Genomic DNA, 20,063 nt, shown 5'->3' with positions numbered 1-20,063 from the left:
TTTGTGTTCCGCTGAAGAAAAAAAGTCATACGAGTTTGAGATGACATAAGGGTGAGTAAATGATGAGAATAATAATTTTTGGGTGAACTATTTCTTTAAATTGCACCAAAGCAGAATTTACTTTTATGTACAGGAAATGAATTATACATACCAACATTACAGACTGCTGTGGGCCAAAAAGTCATTTTTATTTATTGAACTAATGTCATTTCTTTATGACCCCACAGCTGCATGCTTAACATCTACAAAAATAAGTACTAAATCATCAATTTCTTTTTTTTTCTTTCTTTTTTCATACAATCTAACGTGTTCATTTGTAATTTTAATACTGATAGTGGAGTTTGTTGGGGTGTCCCGTATTGTCCATTGTTATTATGATGCTGTGAACTTTTTCCATTAGGCTGCAGTCAGACTTGAATACTTCGAAAACATACACTGAATATATGGAATTGTTTTGGACCTGATTATGTAACGTTTCCACATTTGTGAACTTGAGCTATTTTCCACCAAGTCAACAGAGCGCAACAGTCTGGTTCCGGAATATATATATATATATAATGTTGTTGTATTGTTTGTGCACTGGAAGCTTCCGTCAGCACACTTGGCATTAAAGCTCATTCTGATTCTGATTCGCAATGCTTCATGGGATTGTTGTCCATGCCCTCAGTAATGTCGGTAAGTACACAGCCTTGTATCTTTGTCTTTATGTCTGATTTTCAAATACTTTTTTTGCCTCAAAACAAAGTTTGTGATGTTGTGATTCACCTCGGAGCTGGCTGGTTTGGTTCATGGCTCACAACTCTTTTATGAAGGATTTTATAAAAAGTCTATGGAAGAAATGAATGGGGAAAATACTTCCGGAACCCAGACGGCTGAAAAAGTGGGCGGTCACTGTTGCGCTCTATAAAGCGACGAGCCACGATTACATTTAGTGTACAACAGCGCCCTCTTTTGCTTAGTTTTTGTATTACACATATGTCTACGACTGAAATGGAGAAGGACGACATCCCAAAAAGACTACATTTCCCAAAAATGCCTATAACGAACAGGAAGCGGTTTTTTTTTGTGTGTGTGTCTGATCTCAGTACAATATGAATAAGCATAATTCAGTCCATACAGTTCGTTGACGTGCGAACTGATTGTTTATGTCTGTGGTGTTCGTCTGAACTTCTGTCGCTCGACTGCGCGGCAAAAGCAAGAGGCAAAACAAAAGCATGTGGATATAATTTCAGCAAAGGTATGATGTTAGTATGAAACAATGCAACGTTTCTTTGTTCGGAAAGTACGGTGAGAGCGATGTATCCGTAACAAAACATTCTTTAGGTTCAGAAAAAATACCAGAAACGTCCAATTATGTAAAAGCTAGCCTAGCTGCAGCAGCATCACGCAGATGTCCGCTCATAACGCACACGAGTTTCCATAGGACTTGAGCATTTGCTTTGTATTGTTAGCTCACATTTCAAACACGCATTATTTTTTTTTTTAATGCGAATTAATGTTTTGTTGCTGAAGGATAATAATTAATACGCCGTACATATGTCCCCCCTTTGGGATCAATAAAGTATACTACATCTAAGCACTAGTTAGTAGATTAGAGTCTATATATTTTTCATTTCAGCAACTACAGGTCATTTTCAGTCTGGTCAGAAGCTTCGTTTTGAAATTAGAATTTTTGAATGTTTGAATTTAAATTTGGGACATCTTGCTACGTTCTAACACGTGTCTCTGGGAACCCCCCTAACTACAACATTGTTGTTAGTGAGTATCTTTTCTACACAAGTTTAAAAATAATACCATGATATTCCTTGCAACTCCTTGAGTAAATAGCATGATAAATGAATATGATAATAATTCAGCCATATTCATGGTGCTTTTGAAACAAACAATGTTATCAGAGTACTATTATTAACAGTACAGTAATATATTAGCATCTAGGAATGATGTGATGAGGTCTTGAAGTCTATTCAGAAAAAAATAAATTTAGACTGTACACACATTGCTGAAAAATTATTAAGGGACTCACTTTTGTTAAATTAAGTTTCGATTAAATCTTATCTATGTTTTTCTGTTCTGCCTTAACTTGTTTTTCTGTATTTATTTATAATAAAAAATTTGAAGATCATATCAGACTGGGACCCTTTTTGCGACTCTTCCGCTGACAATGGGGCTTCGGTCGGCTCAGAAGAAGCATTTCCCTCTTCGGGGCATCGATGCAGTCGTGCAGCTTTTCCAGTCCGAGCTTGGTAACCCAGAGCCAGATCTGGCCCTGCTGTCCCTAGTGCTGGGTTTTGTGGAGCACTTCCTGGCTGTCAACAGAGTTGTGCCGGTCAACGTCCCAGGAATTCGTTTTGAGCCACTCACACCTGACTGCCTTAACTCCTGCTTCCCTGCAGTAGAGCTGAATCTCATATCTGCCCTGTATGAACGGTTCACGGCCCAGATTCGTGGTGCCGTGGACCTGTCACAGTACCGCAAACCTGCCGGGGGTTCCAGCCGTGAGCTGGTGAAGAAGGTCTCGGATGTGATCTGGAATAGTCTTAGCCGGTCATATTTCAAAGACAGAGCACACATTCAGTCCCTGTTCAGTCTCATCACAGGTAAAACTTCACAAAGTTCTTGAAATCTCAGCAAGATTAAGTCTTCAATGAATTCATGCTCCCAAAGCACTTGCTATAAAAATCTATCTGTCTTTTTTTAAAGGCACAAAGCTGGACAGCTCAGGAGTAGCATTTGCAGTGGTAGCTGCATGTCAGGTTTTGGGCCTGAAGGATGTTCATCTCGCCCTTTCTGAGGATCACGCCTGGGTGATATTCGGCAAGGGTGGGGAAGAGACAGCAGAGGTCACGTGGCATGGGAAGGGCAACGAAGACAGAAGAGGCCAGACTGTCAGTGCTGGAGTCACAGAGAGGGTAAAAGGCATTCTTTTAGTGTTTATGAATGTGGTAAACATTACTCTATAGAAACACATACACATATATCAATTCGTTAAGAAATTTCATGTTGGAAGTCTGTGTTGCATCTATTTTTTTCTCTATCCTTAGAGCTGGTTGTATCTTAAAGGCTCCTACATGAAGTGTAACAGGAATATGGAGGTAGCGTTCATGGTTTGTGCCATCAATCCGTCTCTAGATCTGCATACAGACAGCACTGAGTTGCTTCAGCTCCAGCAAGTATGCCTTCAAACCACTCACATTTATTCTGTGTTCTATGTATTATTCTTTTACTTGATGTTTTGTAATTCTTGCACTGTCAATCTTTGTACTGGACTGTATATATATATACTGTATGTATATATTCTTATTGGAAGAATGACATGTTAAGAATGCTGTCCTTCTGTTTCGCAGAGGTTGTTGTGGCTGCTGTATGATCGAGGAGATTTGGAGAGGTTTTTTGCATGTCTCTTAAACACAAAACAAGGATCAGACACAAGATCAGAGTAGTTTAACCCGATAATTGTATAGAACTCGCTCTTGCTGAATATTTGTTTCTCTTTTGCTGATTGAACTTGAAGGTATCCTATGGCAATGGGCACTTTGGCTGACCTTGAAGACCAGGAGCCCATGACTGGCAAGGAAAACCCTCTGTCCATTCACCTTAAGGTTTATGATTACATCTACATTTGCAGACACAAAATACATCAATTCCATCTTCATGTAAAAACAAAAAGTTTTTTGTATGGTTCAATGATTCAAAAAGATAACTCAGGAATTCAAGTTAACTCATAAGTGTAATTTGTTTGCAAAATCTAACATCCGCACTATGCTGGTGTTCATGCTGAAATTTTGTCATTGTGTGCAACATGCAAAATTGTCTATGTTGTCAATGTATTGCAATTTAAATCTCGTCTTTAAGCATTTTAATGTCCAGTAAACCCTGTGGAAGCTGTGCAATGATGACTGAACAACTTGAATTGATGAGTATTTCAGTGTGATCGATAATTATTATACTGTAAATACAGACGTAAACGGTTATTACCTGTGCAGTAAAGCAAATTATTATAGAAGACAAAGTTTGTTTGAGTCATTCTCATATTAGGGATTACATTATAGAATTTTCAAATGTTTATATTCGAAAAAATAAAGGGTACAGCCAATTTCTTAAACTTTAAATAATGTTAAGTTTGCTTTATTTTTTTAGTCAGCTTTATTGTGGACTAATCTATTTGTTTCTTTTTCAGGCAGTCGACTCGGCTAAGAAATATTACAACAATGAGCACATCTACCCATTCATGTATCTGGCAGGGTACCATTACAGACACAGAAATGTCCAGGAGGCTTTGCGTGCCTGGTCTGAGGCTGCATCAGTAATGCAAGAGTAAGTGTATCAATACATAAATCTGCTCATTACCTGATGCTGAGCTCTCAGTTGCATCTTTTAAAGTAATGATTAACTTTTTTTGAAAATGCAGTGAATTACTACTTCTGTTACTACTGTTCTTTCAGCTCGTATATCCAAGTAGGTATAGAGGGCTGGGTCACTCCAGAAAGGGGCTAGATTAATCCAGAAGGGGTTTGGGCCAGCTCTAAAAGGGGGTGACACTTCCACTCACAGTTAGGTTTAGGGTTAGGGGCTCTGCATATCTTTGCTGGTGGTTTGGAGCTCCCGCCCCTTTTTGGAGTTTGGCCTGCAGCTACGTCATTCTCTGTGTATCACTTTATTTAACAGCAGGTGGCAGTGTTTGTCTGTAACTAGTGCTTAAAGTTCTTATTTTGTAGACCTAATTTGCTTTGGTTAAACTCTGTAATGCTTGTAATGCCCTACTAATTAAATAAATTGATTGTCTTTTTTAAAAATAATTGTTATTTCTAACTTAAAACATCTTAGTTACCGCAGCAAACTCATTTAATGTCATACATTCTCTCTTCAAGCATTTCAAATGTTAAAACTAAATGGGAAATTTGGTGGTTGTCAGCATTGTCTGTGTTGCCTCATGCTGTGTATCCTTACAAAGTCCTTAGGAGACTCATTCCTGCCTCGGCCTTGGCACTGGTCCCTGTCTAGTGACAATCTGTACTTTCCTCCCACTAAACACACAGTGCAGTGGATGGAGTGCTAAAAATACTTTATTCTAATATCCCTGTGTCCTGAAGGATGTCTGCACAAGGCACACAAAGATCTACTGCTCACTCCCATCCACTTCCTTTTCCTCCTCTTCCTGTTTCCTCTTCCTTTAGGAAAACATTAGTTATCTCTCATACCCTCTGTTCCTCTGACGTGTTTTTGTGTTTGTTGGTGTCGCTTTGAACTATGACAGCATGCATAAACTATGATTATCCATTTGAGAGTGTACCTGTATATATATTATACACACAATTGAAGTCAGAAGTTTACATACACTTAGGTTGAAGTCATTAAAACAAATTTTTTAACCACACCCCAGATTTCATACTAGCAAACTATAGTTTTGGCAAGTCGTTTAGGACATCTACTTTGTGCATGACATGAGTAATTTTTCCAACAATTGTTAACAGACAGATTGTTTCACTTTTAATTGACCATCACAATTCCAGTGGGTCAGAAGTTTACATACACTGTAAACTGTGCTTTTAAGCAGCTTGAAAAAATCCAGAAAATGATGTCAAGCCTTTAGACAATTAGCTTCTGATAGGCTAATTGGAGTCAATTAGAGGTGTGCCTGTGGATATATATTTAAGGCCTACCTTCAAACTCAGTGCCTCTTTGCTTGACGTCATGGGAAAATCAAAAGAAAACAGCCAAGACCTCAGAAAAAAAATTCTGGACCTCCACAATCTGGTTCATCCATGGGAGCAATTTCCAAATGCCTGAAGGTACCATGTTCATCTATACAAACAATAGTATGCAAGTATAAACACCAAGGGTCCACGCAGCCATCATACCGCTCAGGAAGGAGACGCATTCTGTCTCCTAGAGATGAACGTAGTTTGGTGAGAAAAGTGCAAATCAATCCCAGAACAATGGCAAAGGACCTTGTGAAGATGCTGGAGGAAACAGGTAGACAAGTATCTATATCCACAGTAAAACAAGTCCTGTGTCGACATAACCTGAAAGACTGCTCAGCAAGGAAGAAGCCACTCCTCCAAAACCATCATAAAAAAGCCAGACTACAGTTTGCAAGTGCACATGGGGACAAAGATCTTTCTTTTTGGAGAAATGTCCTCTGGTCTAATGAAACAAAAATGTAAATGTTTGGCCATAATGACCATCATTATGTTTGGAGGAAAAACGGTGAGGCTTGCAAGCCGAAGAACACCATCCTAACCGTGAAGCATGGGGGTGGCAGCATCATGTTTTGGGGGTGCTTTGCTGCAGGAGGGACTGGTGCACTTCACAAAATAGATGGCATCATAAGGAAGGAAAATTATGTGGATATATTGAAGCAACATCTCAAGACATCAGCCATGAAGTTAAAGTCTGGTTGCAAAGGGTCTTCAAAATGAATAGTGATCCTAAGCATACCTCCAAATTTGTGGCAAAATGGCTTAAGGACAACAAAGTCAAGGTGTTGGAGTGGCCATTACAAAGCCCTGACCTCAATCTGATAGAACATTTGTGGGCAGAACTGAAAAAGCAAGGAGGCCTACAAACCTGACTCAGTTACACCAGTTCTGTCTGGAGGAATGGGCCAAAATTCCAGCAACTTATTGTGAGAAGCTGTGGAAGGCTACCCAAAATGTTTGACCCAAGTTAAACAATTTAAAGGCAATGCTACCAAATACTAACAAATTGTATGTAAACTTCTGACCCTGAGATAAACCCTGAAAAGCTGAGATAAATCATTCTCTCTTCTATTATTCTAACATTTCACATTCTTAAAGTAGTGATCCTAACTGACCTAAGACAGGGAATGCTTTCTACGATAAAATGTCAGGTATTGTGAAAAACTGAGTTAAAATGTATTTAGCTAAGGTGTATGTGAACTTCTGATTTCAACTGTATGTATGTATGTGTGTGTGTGTGTGTGTGTGTGTGTGTGTGTATGTATGTGTGTGTGTGTATATATATATATATATCATATTTTATTATCACATACTAAAAGTCTGCACATTGCTTCAGTAAGCCAAGGACAAAATCTAATATTTAATCTTTTATTGGTCTACAGTTACAACTACTGCAGAGAAGATGAGGAGATCTATAAAGAGTTTTTTGACATCGCTAATGATGTAATTCCAACCCTCCTTAAAGAGACAGCGGCTGCCGCTGAAAGTGGTGGAGAAGGGGCCGAAGGGGCAGAAAAGGTTGTGTTTTTCATTTAAGAAACGTCAACATGTTAAAGGGGTAGTTCACACAGAAATGAAAATCTGTCATCATTTACTCACCCTTATGTTGTTCCAAACATATTAGTTCTGTGGAACACAAAAGTAGATGTTGTGCAGAATGTTTAAGCTGCTTTTTATTCACAAAACTAGTGGATGAAGACTGTGGACATGACATGACAAAACATGCACGATAAAAGTATAATAGCATTGTGTGATGAACAGACCAACATGTAAGTCGTTAGTCATTGAAAATCTTGCCCTTTCCCATTGCTCTCAAATCTTATTCGTGGTTCTGCATATTTAACTTTGGTGCGTTATGTGCAGTTTGAAGACAGAAGCGAACTAATGACATTCGGTATCACTTGGCCCATTTTACATGCATGCTCTTACACTGATTATGCTTTATAAATCGACAACGTGTGTGGTAATGTAAACCTGTTAAATGGCTTTCCTTTATCGATGTTCGAAGGTCAAAAACCGCATAAGAATAAACCGATCGACTTGAGTAGATTTAGCCCATTACCCTTATTTCAAATTGCATGTAAACACCTTAACCAGCATTCTTACCAGCTTATCCAGTGTGCACAAGTGTTGTGCTGCTTCACGTTTTGTTTTTTTTTTACGTGGTTTTCTTGCTTTGTCTGATTTTTAAAAAAAAAAAAATTTTTAATTTATTTTAAATAAGCTGATTTTTGGGAGTTATCAGTGTATTGGTGTGTATGTAAATCGGCTCATTGACATCAAACCTGCCATGACAATTTTTTGGTCAACTATCCCTCTAAATATAGCATATTATGTTTTTTGAAACAAAGTTTGAAATTAATCTTTTCTTTTTACTTGTGTTTCCTCATGCTTTTATCACAAAGGACCAGCCCAGACTGGTAGCTGCCTTGTCTGCCCTTCAGGACCCTGAGTGCTTTGCTCACTTATTACGGTTCTATGATGGGATTTGTAAATGGGAAGAAGGAAGTCCCACACCAGTGCTTCATGTTGGTTGGGCCACCTACTTGGTCCAATCCCTTAGTCGCTTTGACGCACAGGTAATAACTGTTTAACTTCTATATTTATAATCAAAGAACTTGCAAGACTTTAAAAATCAAAATTCCTTTTATTTTTACCAGCAATACCAGTGTTTGGGCAAGTGTTTCTAAATGCTCACACGCAAAGTAGACATATTTGGGAGGGAAAATAATGCACAATTAATCAAATTAAAATCCTGATACGCCCTTGTATGATTATTAAACTGCGAAAGGCTGCAATGTTACAATTAATATTGCATTTGTCTATACATTTTTAATATATTTTGTGTCACAATGTCTTCAATTTCAGGCGACTATCTTTTATTTTGAAACAAGCTTTTATTTTGATGTGTGTTTTTGACGGAAGCTTCACTCCTCTGGATAAACAGTTCACTACATGGCCCAGTGTGATCATTAAAGCACAAAGGCTGTGATTTAATTATATAAATATTTAGTCTAAATGTGCTGCATGCTTTAAAGTGAATGTGTGAAGCCAACCACTCAACTGACATTGAGAATCTGTCTTGTTGTATGAGATGACAGAGCAGAGAACTCATCCACTTTAAAGCATGCAGCACATTTAGACTAAATATTTATATAATTAAATCACAGCATTTGTGCTTTAATGATCACACTGGGCCATGTAGTGAATTGTTTATCCAGAGGAGTGAAGCTTCCGTCAAAATCACACATCAAAATAAAAGCTTGTATCAAAATAAAAGATAGTGTCCTGAAATTGAAGACATTGCGCCACAAAATGTATTAAAAATGTATAGGCAAATGCAATGTTAACTGTAATAGTAGTAGTAATAATAATAATGATGATTAACAAATAATAATAATAATAATGCAAATAAAAAATATCTTAAGCAAGTGTGCTGATGTACTGAATAAAAGTTTAGTAAAAGTGAAATGGCATGTTAAAGTAATTGTTCTATATTCATTTGTTAAAAGTTTTTGGAATTAGAGATGATTTTGATGATGAAATTAATCTTTAAAATATGTCATTCTGAAAAAAAAAATGGAAGACAGGATTTATGAAAAAAATAAACATTTCAGTAGGCCCTACTTAAAGGTGCACTCAGTAACTTGTTGTTCGTGTCATCTTGGACTTACAGTGACAGCTAGTGGTGTGGATGCAGCATCATTCAAAATCAATAGTTTTCAGTTACAGATGCCATTGTAGAAATTCACTATTCACAATCAGCCATGATTATTTTAATCCAAAAATGAAAGTGTCCAATAACAAGGCGATTACTGAGATTAAGTGAGCAGTATTCAGCTGGTCATGCGATTCTAAAATGGCAGCCTCCATGAGGGCGCCCCTGCCCCATGTAGAATAAAACAGCTTTTGGTTACTGGTATGACTAGAGTCCACATCTCATGTGAGCTGTCATGTGTTTATACATACGTTTCAAAATTACAATTACTTTCTTTAGGAGTAAAACATTTTTTAATGGGGAAAAAATGTGCACCTTTAAAAACACTTAAAGGGATAGTTCACCCAAAAATTACAATTCTCTTATCATTTACTCACCCTCATGCCATACCAGATGTGAATGACGTTTTTTCTTCTGCAGAACACAAATTAAGATTTTTAGAATATTTCAGCTCTGTTGGTCTTCACAATGCAAGTGAATGATGGCCAAAACTCAGAAGATCCAAATATCACAAAGGCAGCATAAAAGTATTCCAGTTGACTCCAGTGGTTTAATCTTTGTCTTCTTAAGCGATCCAAATGGTTTTGGGTGAGGACAAACTAAAATGTAACTCCTTTTTCACTGTACATCTTGCCATTGCAATCTCTAGGCACGATCATGATTTCAAGCTCGATTTACACTTTATAGTGCTTGACGCATGCGCAGAGCACTAGATGACACTATAGGAAGTGTAATCGAGCTTGAAATCACAATTGCCAAGGAAACTGCTCTCAAGATTTATAGTTAAAAAAAAAAAATATTTTGGTCTGTTCTAACCCAAAACTGATTGGATAGCTTCAGAAGACAAAGATTAAACCACTGGAGTCATTTGGATTACTTGTATGATGTCTTTATATGATATTTGGACCTTCAGATTTCTGGCCACCATTAATTTGCATTGTATGGACCTACAGAGCTGAGATATTCTTCTAAAAATCTTTGTGTTCTGCTGAAGAAAGAAAGTCATACACATCTTAGATGGCATGAGGGTGAGTAAATGAGAATTTTAATTTTTAGGTGTACTATCCCTTTAAGCAATGCATACTTAATTGAGAAACATTTGAAGGAAACATGTCTTTGGTTTGAATTATTATTTACATTGAAATGTAACTTTTTAAATATGCTATTGATCACACACCTTTAGCCTATTAGCATATTTTTGCTGTTTTTACACTACTGAAATTTTGGTGTTGTGACAACTCTACCTTCTCTACAATGTGCCGTCTTCTTCACAAGGCACAAGCTGTTTGTCATGACAAAGCCAGAGCGGCTCTCATGCGGCATTTTGTCTACACAGAACTAAAGCATAAAACTTTCTTTTACTGCTTTGAAAAAGTTATTTTACTGCTTTGCAAGCACTAGTATTTCCTTCTGAAAATGCATGTCTATTTATTGATTTTATGATTATTGATAATCATTTAATCACACTTTATTTATTCATTCTTCCTTAGATTAGACAAAAAGTGTCAATCATCACCAAAGATGCTGAACCACTGGATGACGATGACCAATCTAGTGAAGACCTGCATGAGGGACGTAGACGGGGCCCGAGGCGAGAATCCAAATTAGATGAACAAGCAGGTCCATCTCCTCCAGGTGCCGCCTTGCCCACCCAAAATCCCATGCCTAAAAAGGTGGGTGGAGAAGGAGGGCGCCGACGTTCCTCTGCTGGAGCTCGAGGGAAAGAGGCAGATGGCAAAAATGAGCCAGCATCCCCAAGTCCCGCACCTTCACCTCCTCAGCAAACTGCAGTGCCAGGAGGTCCGGTGGTGATATTTCACAGTGAGAAGATGAAGGGTATGAAGGAACTACTCTCTGCGGCCAAGATCAACTCTAGTGCCATTAAACTGCAGCTCACGGCCCAATCCCAGGTCCAGATGAAGAGACAGAAACCTACACCTTCTGGAGACTACACCTTGTCCTTTATGAAACGACCACGCAAAACTCTTTAAAATACCCCATTGAGGGTTTTTTCCATTTACAGTTTCACCTGGAGGGATGTTAATTAGTTGATCTGCAAAAATGGTGAACGTCATCAAATGTTTTGATAAACTAGACCTGAGTTTATTTGAGTTGCCTTAAATCTGTATAGGTCATTAATTACAAACGTGATCTTTGATAAAGTCCAAATTCCTCATCAAACAGGCCAAAGTTATCAAGTTTTTAGAAAATATGCAATTCTTCCTCTACCAACCTTGTCGATAATAGGATGTATGATTTCATTGCTTCATGTACATGTCAGATTTATTCAGAAGATGTCTGTGCTCTCAACTTACATTGATAATTCTTGTATTTGTTTGCATTTGTTCATAACTGCCAGCTTTCATTGGTGACTTCAAGATTCTAGTAGTGTCAAGTATCCCTTTTAGGGATACAGTACAGTGATGCTGTTAAAACATAATTATTTTTTTCAGTGTTAAAAGTATATTTTACATCAAATAAATAACTTGGAAAAAGACTAGGCAGTGTTTTGCTGTCATTTATTTACTGTGCACCCAATCTGTTGTGAAGGCTTATGAAATGAAAACAGTTACAATGTGGTTGCAACTTCAGCCCATTGAAAGAGTGAGGTTTTTGCGCATGCGCAGACGCGGAACAGAGTATCACTATCGCGTCTCCAAATCGATACCGTGAGTGTAGGGGTGCGCAAGTCTGAGAAGGACAGTCAAAAAGCTGATGGGGCAAAGACTGTTGGGCTGGATGTGCACACATTAACAGTTTTTGCTCTGACGTTTTAAAATTGTAGTTAAATGTATCCCCCCCCACCCTCAATTCTGATAAAAGAGATGACTTAGCCGCAAATCAGAGACGCAATTGACAGCTGTCATGAGTAAGTGAATCACTTAGAGAGCTGCGGGCATGAATACTATAGGAGTCTCATTTTTGGATCCCTTGGATGACTATGAGATTATTCATCGGATCGGGAGTGGCACTTATGGAGATGTCTTTAAGGTAAGAATGTTGAAAGAAAGAGCTTTACTTTTGCATCTCTTAAGGCAGAATTATTGTTTGGAATTTGATCTTCATGAATTGGAAATGCCTGAATGCACTACATGTATGTCTCAAGCTTAAACGCAAGTTATACAGTCAAGATTTGAGAAAGTACCCTTTCTTTTAGGAATTAGGACGCTACCAAAAAGTACAATGGTATTACCGTGTTTTTAATGCTATATTTAAGACCAAACTAAACTAATCAGAACTCAGTTGTTGTGTATTCTGTTATTTGGGCTGCATATTTGAACAAGAATTCAGATTCATGCTACTTGACATACTGGATTGTTTAGTCTTCAGAAGTGATAATGTTTATAATATGTGTGCGAAGACACACACCATATATGGGAGGTGTTACGTATGCCACAAAATCCCTGCTGCACACAACCTCATCACCTCATTCAAACACAGGTTGAAATATACATTGCTTATGTCCACCATTACTGTTTTTCCAGCTGATAGATCTTGTGATATTCCAGCATTGTATGCAAAGATTTAAAGGATAGTTACCCCAAATTTCTCTCATCATCTACTCACCCTCATGCCATCCCAGATTTGTATGACTTTCTTTCTTCTGCAGAACACAAATGAAGATTTTAAGAACACTATGTCAGCTCTGTAGGTCTATTCATTGCAAATGAATGGTGACCCAAATTTTGAAGCTCCAAAATTGGACATAAAGGCATTATACAAGTAACCAATACGACTCCAGTGGTTTAATGTATGTCTTCTCAAACTATCTAATTAATTATGAGTGAGAACAAACCAAAAAGTAACTCTTTTTTTTCACTGCACATCTTGCCATTGCAGTCTATTGGCACGATCATGATTTCAAGCTCGATTACTCGAAAAGTGCTTTTCCTAGTGCTAGACGCATGCACAGAGTGCTAGTTGGTGCTTGAAATCAAGATCACTGCGGAGAGTGCTGATGTCAAAATTTATAGTGAAAAAGGAGTTCTATTTTGGTCTGTTTTCCCAAAATGCCTTTATATGCTTTTTTGGAGCTTCAAAGTTTTGGTCACCATTCACTTCATTGCATGGATCTACAGAGCTGAGATATTCTTTTAAAAATGAAAAAGTCATACAGGTCTGGCATGAGGGTGTGTAAATGATGAGAGAATTTTCATTTTTGGTTGAACTATTCAACCTGAATTTCTAGGTGTTTTCCTCAGATGTAACAACAAAATAATAGTCTGTAACTTCTGCCAACTCTGTACTCAACGTTTACATCCAATAAAGGTCTATGTAATTGGAAACTGGAAAAAAAAAAATGGCAATAGTTTGTTGTGATACAAAATAGTTTGTGATTTCAATTGAATGGCATGTGTTTGGCTGAGAAATTTGTTTCCAATGAAGAGTCTGCCACAAGCATGATATTGGTGGAATCTTATGAATCTGGACCTTTAAAACATCTCAGGTGTGACACTTATTCTGCAACATGTTTGTGGCACTGGCAATGTAAAGGTGTTATTGGTTTTCTTGTGTATTCTATCTTTAGTGTCGTCTAAAGTAATGGGAAGATGTGTCACTCTTAGCAATCCCTTACACAGTTGACTCTATCATAACTCAGTGGGTGAGCCAACAACTCTTTGTTTTCCATCATACAATGCACAAAGAATCCTTTCTGCGACAGTACTCTAACTCTCTCAACTTCGAGTAAGATAGTTCTCAGGATCTAAAAATATTTCATGGGAAGTATTCCCAGCTGCATTTGGAACAAAACAGTTTAGAAAAGTCTGTTTTTCCATTTGACAGACTTCTCGTGTCTGACTACGCCAACAGGCAAAAGAATGACATGATTTGGATTTCTGGCCAAAGTTATCCAGCCCGAGCCATTGTCCTTGGTTTGCGGCTACTTTATTTCAGGTTGTACAGCAAAACCATTAAGAGAATGTTGCACTGTTGCTTTCTTTAGTCATGACAGGAAGCCCTCTGGCATGCCAGAATAAACAACAGGAAGGCAGCACAGCAAAGTTCCAGGTTTTGTCCAGAAATGCTTGATTTGTTATGTTTATGAGTAGCTGAAAGCAAAAATGGAAGACCACTTTTCTGGTTAACTTTTTTTGGCAGATGGTTTTTCTAAACCATTGGCTTGATCAGGTGTATCAATAAGTAAATCAGCCTGTATGCATATAATTAATTTAATGTGAATTATATGGTCAGTACATTTAGGGCTCTCCTAAGTTTAGTGCTAATTTGTCAGCATTATAACTTTTGGTGTGTTAGTTCAGTAGTTAGAAGTGAAATAACTCTGTTTTGGTCTCATTACTGTTATGGTTAGTGCTAGGTTTAGAATTTGGGGTAGGACTAGGAGTTTGTTCTTGTAATTACTACTGAAATGTTTCTGAAAATTTGATGCGCTGTGCCTTTCACATCACATACTTGCTAAAAAAAAACAATAGAAATTCTAATGGTTTCCACTTCTTATACCATTACAAACCAGACTGATCTCACAGTGAAAATGGAAACAGTAGTTTGACCTTTCTTTTCTAAAATTGGTCTGTGCTTACTTAAATTCAAAACACTGCTCCCAGTGGCCAAAGTGGAAAGTGTTGTTGGACGTATGGGCACGTATGAGCTCCATTTTTCGTGTAAAATGTCCATGGAGAGGCACCAAATGCGAGCTGTGAAGCAAGTTGTTTTCAGCTGAATGGGCTGTAGTACAGTGAAGATGAATGCCCCCCAACCCAAAACCTAAACCTAACCATCAGTTGTGTAAAAATGTAATGTTAGAGGGAAAATAGCATCTTCTGAATCGCACTTGTCACTGATTTTGCGAACACGATTACTACCTGGTTTTAACGGGGGCTCCGAACCCGGGTCTCCCATGCTGCCAACGCAACTCGTTTCTGGTCACATCACAAAGGAACGTAACAACCTGTTCTCATAGAATGAATGTTACTCTATATACAGTACATTTTTGCAAACTGACTTGTACGTGCCGCTTTCTACCTTTCGCTGCAACAACTGTGTGGTTTAATCATTGTCACACAAATCACGAATGCAATTACTGATTTAGATACATATTTTTCACTCTATTACTCACCCCCCATTATGTTATTATATCAAAATACTTTTACTTTAATGCATGATTTGAAAAAATGAAACGTATTAACACTTTTATTACATACCCACCTACATATACACACTTATTCCTATGTCATTAGCTTACTTGATAGCTCACCTGATAGATTGTTGGGCTTTGAGCTTGACGGCCACGGTTTGACTGCAGCCAAAGCTGCACAAAAGTGAAAGTGTCATAGAAGCGACACAAAATGACATGGATGCTTCAGTTAATGTCTGTTTTCTTTTTTTTCTAATTTGCATTTTAAAACACTATTGGTTAGGATTAGGTATTGGTTAAGGATAAGGATGTCAGTTTTGTTAAACTCTCATTTATCTTTTCGACCCTGTTGGTTAGGTTTAGGGTAAAATTGTAGGTTAGGGAGGTACGTTTTACTTAGTAAAACCTCCATCTAAAATTCACCTTAAAAACCTTGTCTGATTACAACCTAATTTCGCTCGATTTTGGTGCCCCCTGCTGGACATTTCACTTTAAAACTGCAGCCAAACGTGTAATGAAGCACGTAATTTAAATTTTGCAAAAACCTTGCAATAGTCACATACATTTCATGAAACCAGGCTGGAAGGTAAACACACTGGAGCTAATGCAAAAATGTCTAATGGGAGATTTCGCTTGTCAGTGAATCGGCATAATGTGACCGATCCTAGAGTACCAGGACCCTTGGAAACAACATGCCGACTTCCCATATGATCATGTTATACAAATTATCAGCTGATAACTATTACAATCAATAGCAAATGTTTTTTTGTAGTGTGTTTTGGATATACTATTCCATTAGGATTTAATGCTTGGTTTCCATTACAGATATGTACTGGTCCCTAATCCATTAAAACCAATACAATTCCCATTATAATCCTTAAAATCATTAGAATTTCTGTGAGGGTTTCTATTTTCAGAAAAGAAAGTGAAATAAAAACTGTTTTGGTCTCAGTGCTGTTAAGGTTAAGGTAGGTTTATGGTTTGGATTACAGTTAGGAGTATATTAATATAATTACTACTCAAATGTTCCTGAAAATCGGACACAACTGAGATCTGTTTTCATTTTTTTAATTCTTGGCAAATGGGATTTGTGGTATTAAAGTAGCTTGATTGAATCCATCCTCAACTATGATCAACTGATTATTGTGCAGTATCGTACAGTTTAGACCAATGAAGTAAGAGTATCTGCTCCTGGTAGCTACAGAACAAGGTTACAGTGAAGGACACAGCAGGCTGCTACTGACACTAGGATATTTATCATTAAAATGCCTGCCAGGAGAGCTGGCTTTTGTCCTGCATTTTCTACAGCAGGACCAAGATATTGTACCGATAAATATGGCTTTCGAGTCACATTTGCTCAGTTCTATATACATTTCCTCATCTACATAAAATGTTAGTTTGAAAACCAAAAATAAGCATACAAGTATACTATAAAAGCAGTGATTAACTGCATAACAGTGATTTTAATATGGTTACAATTCTTAGGCACAACATGAAGCTAAATGCCTAAAATCACTCTTACGTGTTTCTCGTGTCTAATTACTTTCATTAAACAATGGCAACAGCAATATGATACAGTGCAACAAGATTCAGATCTCAGTGAATTCTTGCACCAATTAATACATAAGTGTAACTGTAGGTGATATTGCCGATATGTAGCTTTGGTGCATTTATAAACAGTTCAGTATGTCATTTAGCTATTTTACAAGTTAATTACTTTACTTTGAGCATGGCTTATCCAATCACATTTCACTGTCTGAACTGTCCCTTTTAATTGGAATGTTCAAAGTCTCCATGTTCATAAGTTATAATATGCTATGAAAGAAAAAGTCTAACCTGACTTTTCAAACAGTAAATCATGTAATATTATGTATTTTCAGGCTAGAAACATCAGGAGCTCAGAAATGGCTGCTATCAAAATGGTTAAACTGGATCCAGGTGTGTGAGTAGTTTTACTAGTCAAAAGGCAAACAGTTAGCAGTGGTGTCAAGAATATAAATATGACTTGGCGTATACTTTTTCTAAAATATGCCTAAAAATTATAGAGGATTATTTAATTTTTTTGCACCAGCCAATTGCTTGTATGGCTGTACACTACAATGAACACTTCATTTACTCATAATAATAGTTCTGTGAGTCTTAACTTTAAGGGATAGTTCACCCTAAAATGAAAATTCTTTCATCATTTACTCATCTTTCTTTCTTCAATCTTGTTCTGCAGAACACGAATGAAGATTTTTAGAAGAATATTTCAGCTCTGTTGGTCCTCACAATGCAAGTGTAATGGTTGCCAGCTGGGACGTGCTGTGCAGTGTGTGTAAACCTCACTCCCCTGGCCTCAAGAGGTTCACTAGTGACAGACACTAGAGGCTGTAGCCTTTAGCCTCCTCGTTAGCACACCCGCCTCCCATGCTGGAAGACATGAAGGCAGCATAAAAGAGTCCTGTTGTTAAATCCATGTCTTCTGAAATGATATGATAAGTGTGGGTGAGAAACAGATCAATATTTAAGTCCTTTTGTTTACTGTAAATCTTCACTTTCACTTACAGTTGAACATTCTGGTGTGGAAGTGACTTACTGGTCGGGGCTGTTCAAAAGTGGAGATTGATAGTAAAAAGGACCTAAATATTTATCTGTTTCTCACCCACACCTATCAAATTGCTTCAGAAGACATGGATTTAACAACAGGAGTCTTATGCATTACATTTATGCTGCCTTCATGTACTTTTTGGACCTCCTGACTTCTGGTCACCATTCTCTTGCACTTTGAGGACCTACAGAGCAGAGATATTCTTCAATCGTTTGTATTCTGCTGAAGAAAGAAAGTCATACACATCTGGCATGGTTTGATGGTGAGTAAATGATGAGAGAATTTACATTTTGGGGTGAACTATACTTTTAACAGCCTCTCTGTTATGAAAGTTTACTCATACATTACCGGTACTTTTAATGATATGATTGTCTTGCATTGTAACACATGAAATAGTAGAGACTGACCTACACTAGAGGTAGTGCAGCTTTAATGGCCAATATTTCTAAGCTGTTTTGTGATGGACATTTTTTGCATAACAATTGGCTTGTTAGTACTCTTTTTAATTCTTTCTTTCTTTCTTTCTTTCTTTCTTTTTAGGTGATGACATCACTACCATCCAACAGGAAATCACAATGATGAAAGAGTGTAAACATAAAAACATTGTGGCCTATTATGGCACCTACCACAGGTACAGTAATGTACGATTCCTGCCTATCCTGGTATTGGCCAGCAGTTGTCTGAGCTTTCCACAATGTGTTTTACACCCCCACAGCCAGAGTTACATAATTTGATCAGCACAAATCACCCTCAGACACATTTTATAGGTTTTGTAAATGCCGTAGTTATCAACGTGTGTTAGCACATGCTAAAAATGACTGGTGCTCCCTGAATATAATTTCAAAGGCATGCATTCCCGCTCATGACCTTTTATAATGTTTCTGAGATTTTTGTCATGTCCGTAACTAATGTGTGTGTGTTTTGCTCTTACTCTGCTCTGCTTTTTAGGAACACTAAGCTGTGGATATGCATGGAATACTGTGGGGGAGGATCACTGCAGGATGTCTACCAAGGTATAGACTGACTAACATTAGCATTCTGTGCTACCATATTTAAAGGTGATGTGTGTCATTTTTGTCATTAAGCCAATCGTGGGCTGATTCTTCCTGAAAATAGTAAACACTGTGACTCTGTGGTACTTTCAATACATTGCTCTGTTTGTTTGGGAATTTCAGCCTGTCTGTCATAAAAACATTGGCTCAACCAATTGCGTGAGTCTGGGGGGAGGGGCTGATGGGGATAGTGTTTAAAAAAGCAATCATTATTTTTGCATATTCGTTTGGTGGTGATAGCAGAGAAGACATTACACACTTCACATTTAAATGCATGTACTATGTAAAAATACTTTTTGGTTCACTGTAGCATACTTCCTTTCCAAAATAAATATAAAAACGTTGCTTGTTCTGAAATCATGGATTTCTCAAATTAGATATTAAAATAAATTAACCGCATAGAAATACATGTCACCATGTCACATGCCCTGATGCCTGTTCAGCAACTTGTCCTGCCCAGTCATGGAGAAGTAATAATGAGTAAGTATGATAGATACTATTATTCCTAAACACCAGAGGAATATGCTATTATTCAAGTTGGGATATTAATACTAATAAGAGTGATATGAGTAGGATATGGGGAAAGTTCATCAAACGTTGTGCTATTTCTGGTCTGAGTGTTAAAGGTGCCCTCAGTTTTTTTGTTTGTTTATGTCCTCTTGGACTTAAACTGACACCTAGTATTGTGGATGCACTATCTTTTAAATGCAATAGATATCAGTTACCAATGCCATTGTAGAAATTCACAATTCACAGTCAGCCATGGTTCATTTAATTCATGAGTGAAAGTTTCCAATAACAGGGTGGTTCCTGAGATGAAAGGAGTAGTATTCGGCTGGTCACGTAAATTCAACATGGCTGCCCCCATGAGGGGACCCTCTTCATGTAAAATAAAACAGCTTTTACTAGG

At 37.6% G+C, this 20,063-nt stretch overlaps 2 protein-coding genes across 11 annotated transcripts in view; both read left to right on the top strand.

Annotated features, from left to right (window-relative positions):
• Positions 1-588: 588 nt before the first annotated feature.
• Positions 589-11,914, top strand: LOC127443183 (menin-like). Of its 3 annotated transcripts, none has more exons than XM_051701783.1 (10): positions 589-675; positions 2,119-2,597; positions 2,701-2,909; positions 3,042-3,170; positions 3,345-3,385; positions 3,512-3,599; positions 4,178-4,314; positions 7,082-7,217; positions 8,105-8,278; positions 10,908-11,914. In XM_051701783.1, the coding sequence occupies exons 2-10, from the start codon at positions 2,162-2,164 to the stop codon at positions 11,406-11,408; spliced, it is 1,851 nt and encodes a 616-aa protein (XP_051557743.1). In that variant the 5' UTR covers positions 589-675; positions 2,119-2,161; the 3' UTR covers positions 11,409-11,914. The 3 variants fall into 3 exon arrangements, with proteins under 3 accessions (XP_051557743.1, XP_051557729.1, XP_051557736.1); XM_051701769.1 differs by lacking the exon at positions 589-675 and adding an exon at positions 1,071-1,237; XM_051701776.1 differs by lacking the exon at positions 589-675 and adding an exon at positions 1,082-1,758.
• Positions 11,915-12,086: 172 nt separating this feature from the next.
• The window catches only part of LOC127417138 (mitogen-activated protein kinase kinase kinase kinase 2-like), a 29,976-nt gene continuing 21,999 nt past the window's right edge, over positions 12,087-20,063 (top strand). For 3 of the 8 annotated variants that reach the window (XR_007893273.1, XM_051657074.1, XM_051656895.1), the window contains exons 1-4: positions 12,087-12,408; positions 17,392-17,449; positions 18,642-18,732; positions 19,050-19,114. Coding sequence is in view for 7 of the 8 variants with exons in the window: in XM_051657074.1 (XP_051513034.1) it covers positions 12,316-12,408; positions 17,392-17,449; positions 18,642-18,732; positions 19,050-19,114 (307 nt within the window). In the remaining variant the exon portion in view is untranslated. Of the gene's footprint in view, positions 12,409-17,391; positions 17,454-18,261; positions 18,364-18,641; positions 18,733-19,049; positions 19,115-20,063 lie in introns of those variants that run through there. The other 5 variants (XM_051656990.1, XM_051657396.1, XM_051657314.1 and 2 more) reach the window with 5 other exon arrangements.

Source organism: Myxocyprinus asiaticus, chromosome 1 (assembly GCF_019703515.2).
Source record: "Myxocyprinus asiaticus isolate MX2 ecotype Aquarium Trade chromosome 1, UBuf_Myxa_2, whole genome shotgun sequence".
Taxonomy (NCBI): domain Eukaryota; kingdom Metazoa; phylum Chordata; class Actinopteri; order Cypriniformes; family Catostomidae; genus Myxocyprinus; species Myxocyprinus asiaticus.
This window is presented reverse-complemented; position numbering and strand designations above follow the sequence as displayed.

Bases quoted from the DNA above. Each gene is read 5' to 3' on its own strand.
- LOC127443183 (XM_051701783.1), top strand. From the start codon at position 2,162: ATGGGGCTTCGGTCGGCTCAGAAGAAGCATTTCCCTCTTCGGGGCATC. The intron at 2,910-3,041 runs GTAAAAGGCATT...CTCTATCCTTAG, and splicing joins GTGCTGGAGTCACAGAGAGG to AGCTGGTTGTATCTTAAAGG. The intron at 7,218-8,104 runs GTTGTGTTTTTC...TTTATCACAAAG, and splicing joins GGGCCGAAGGGGCAGAAAAG to GACCAGCCCAGACTGGTAGC.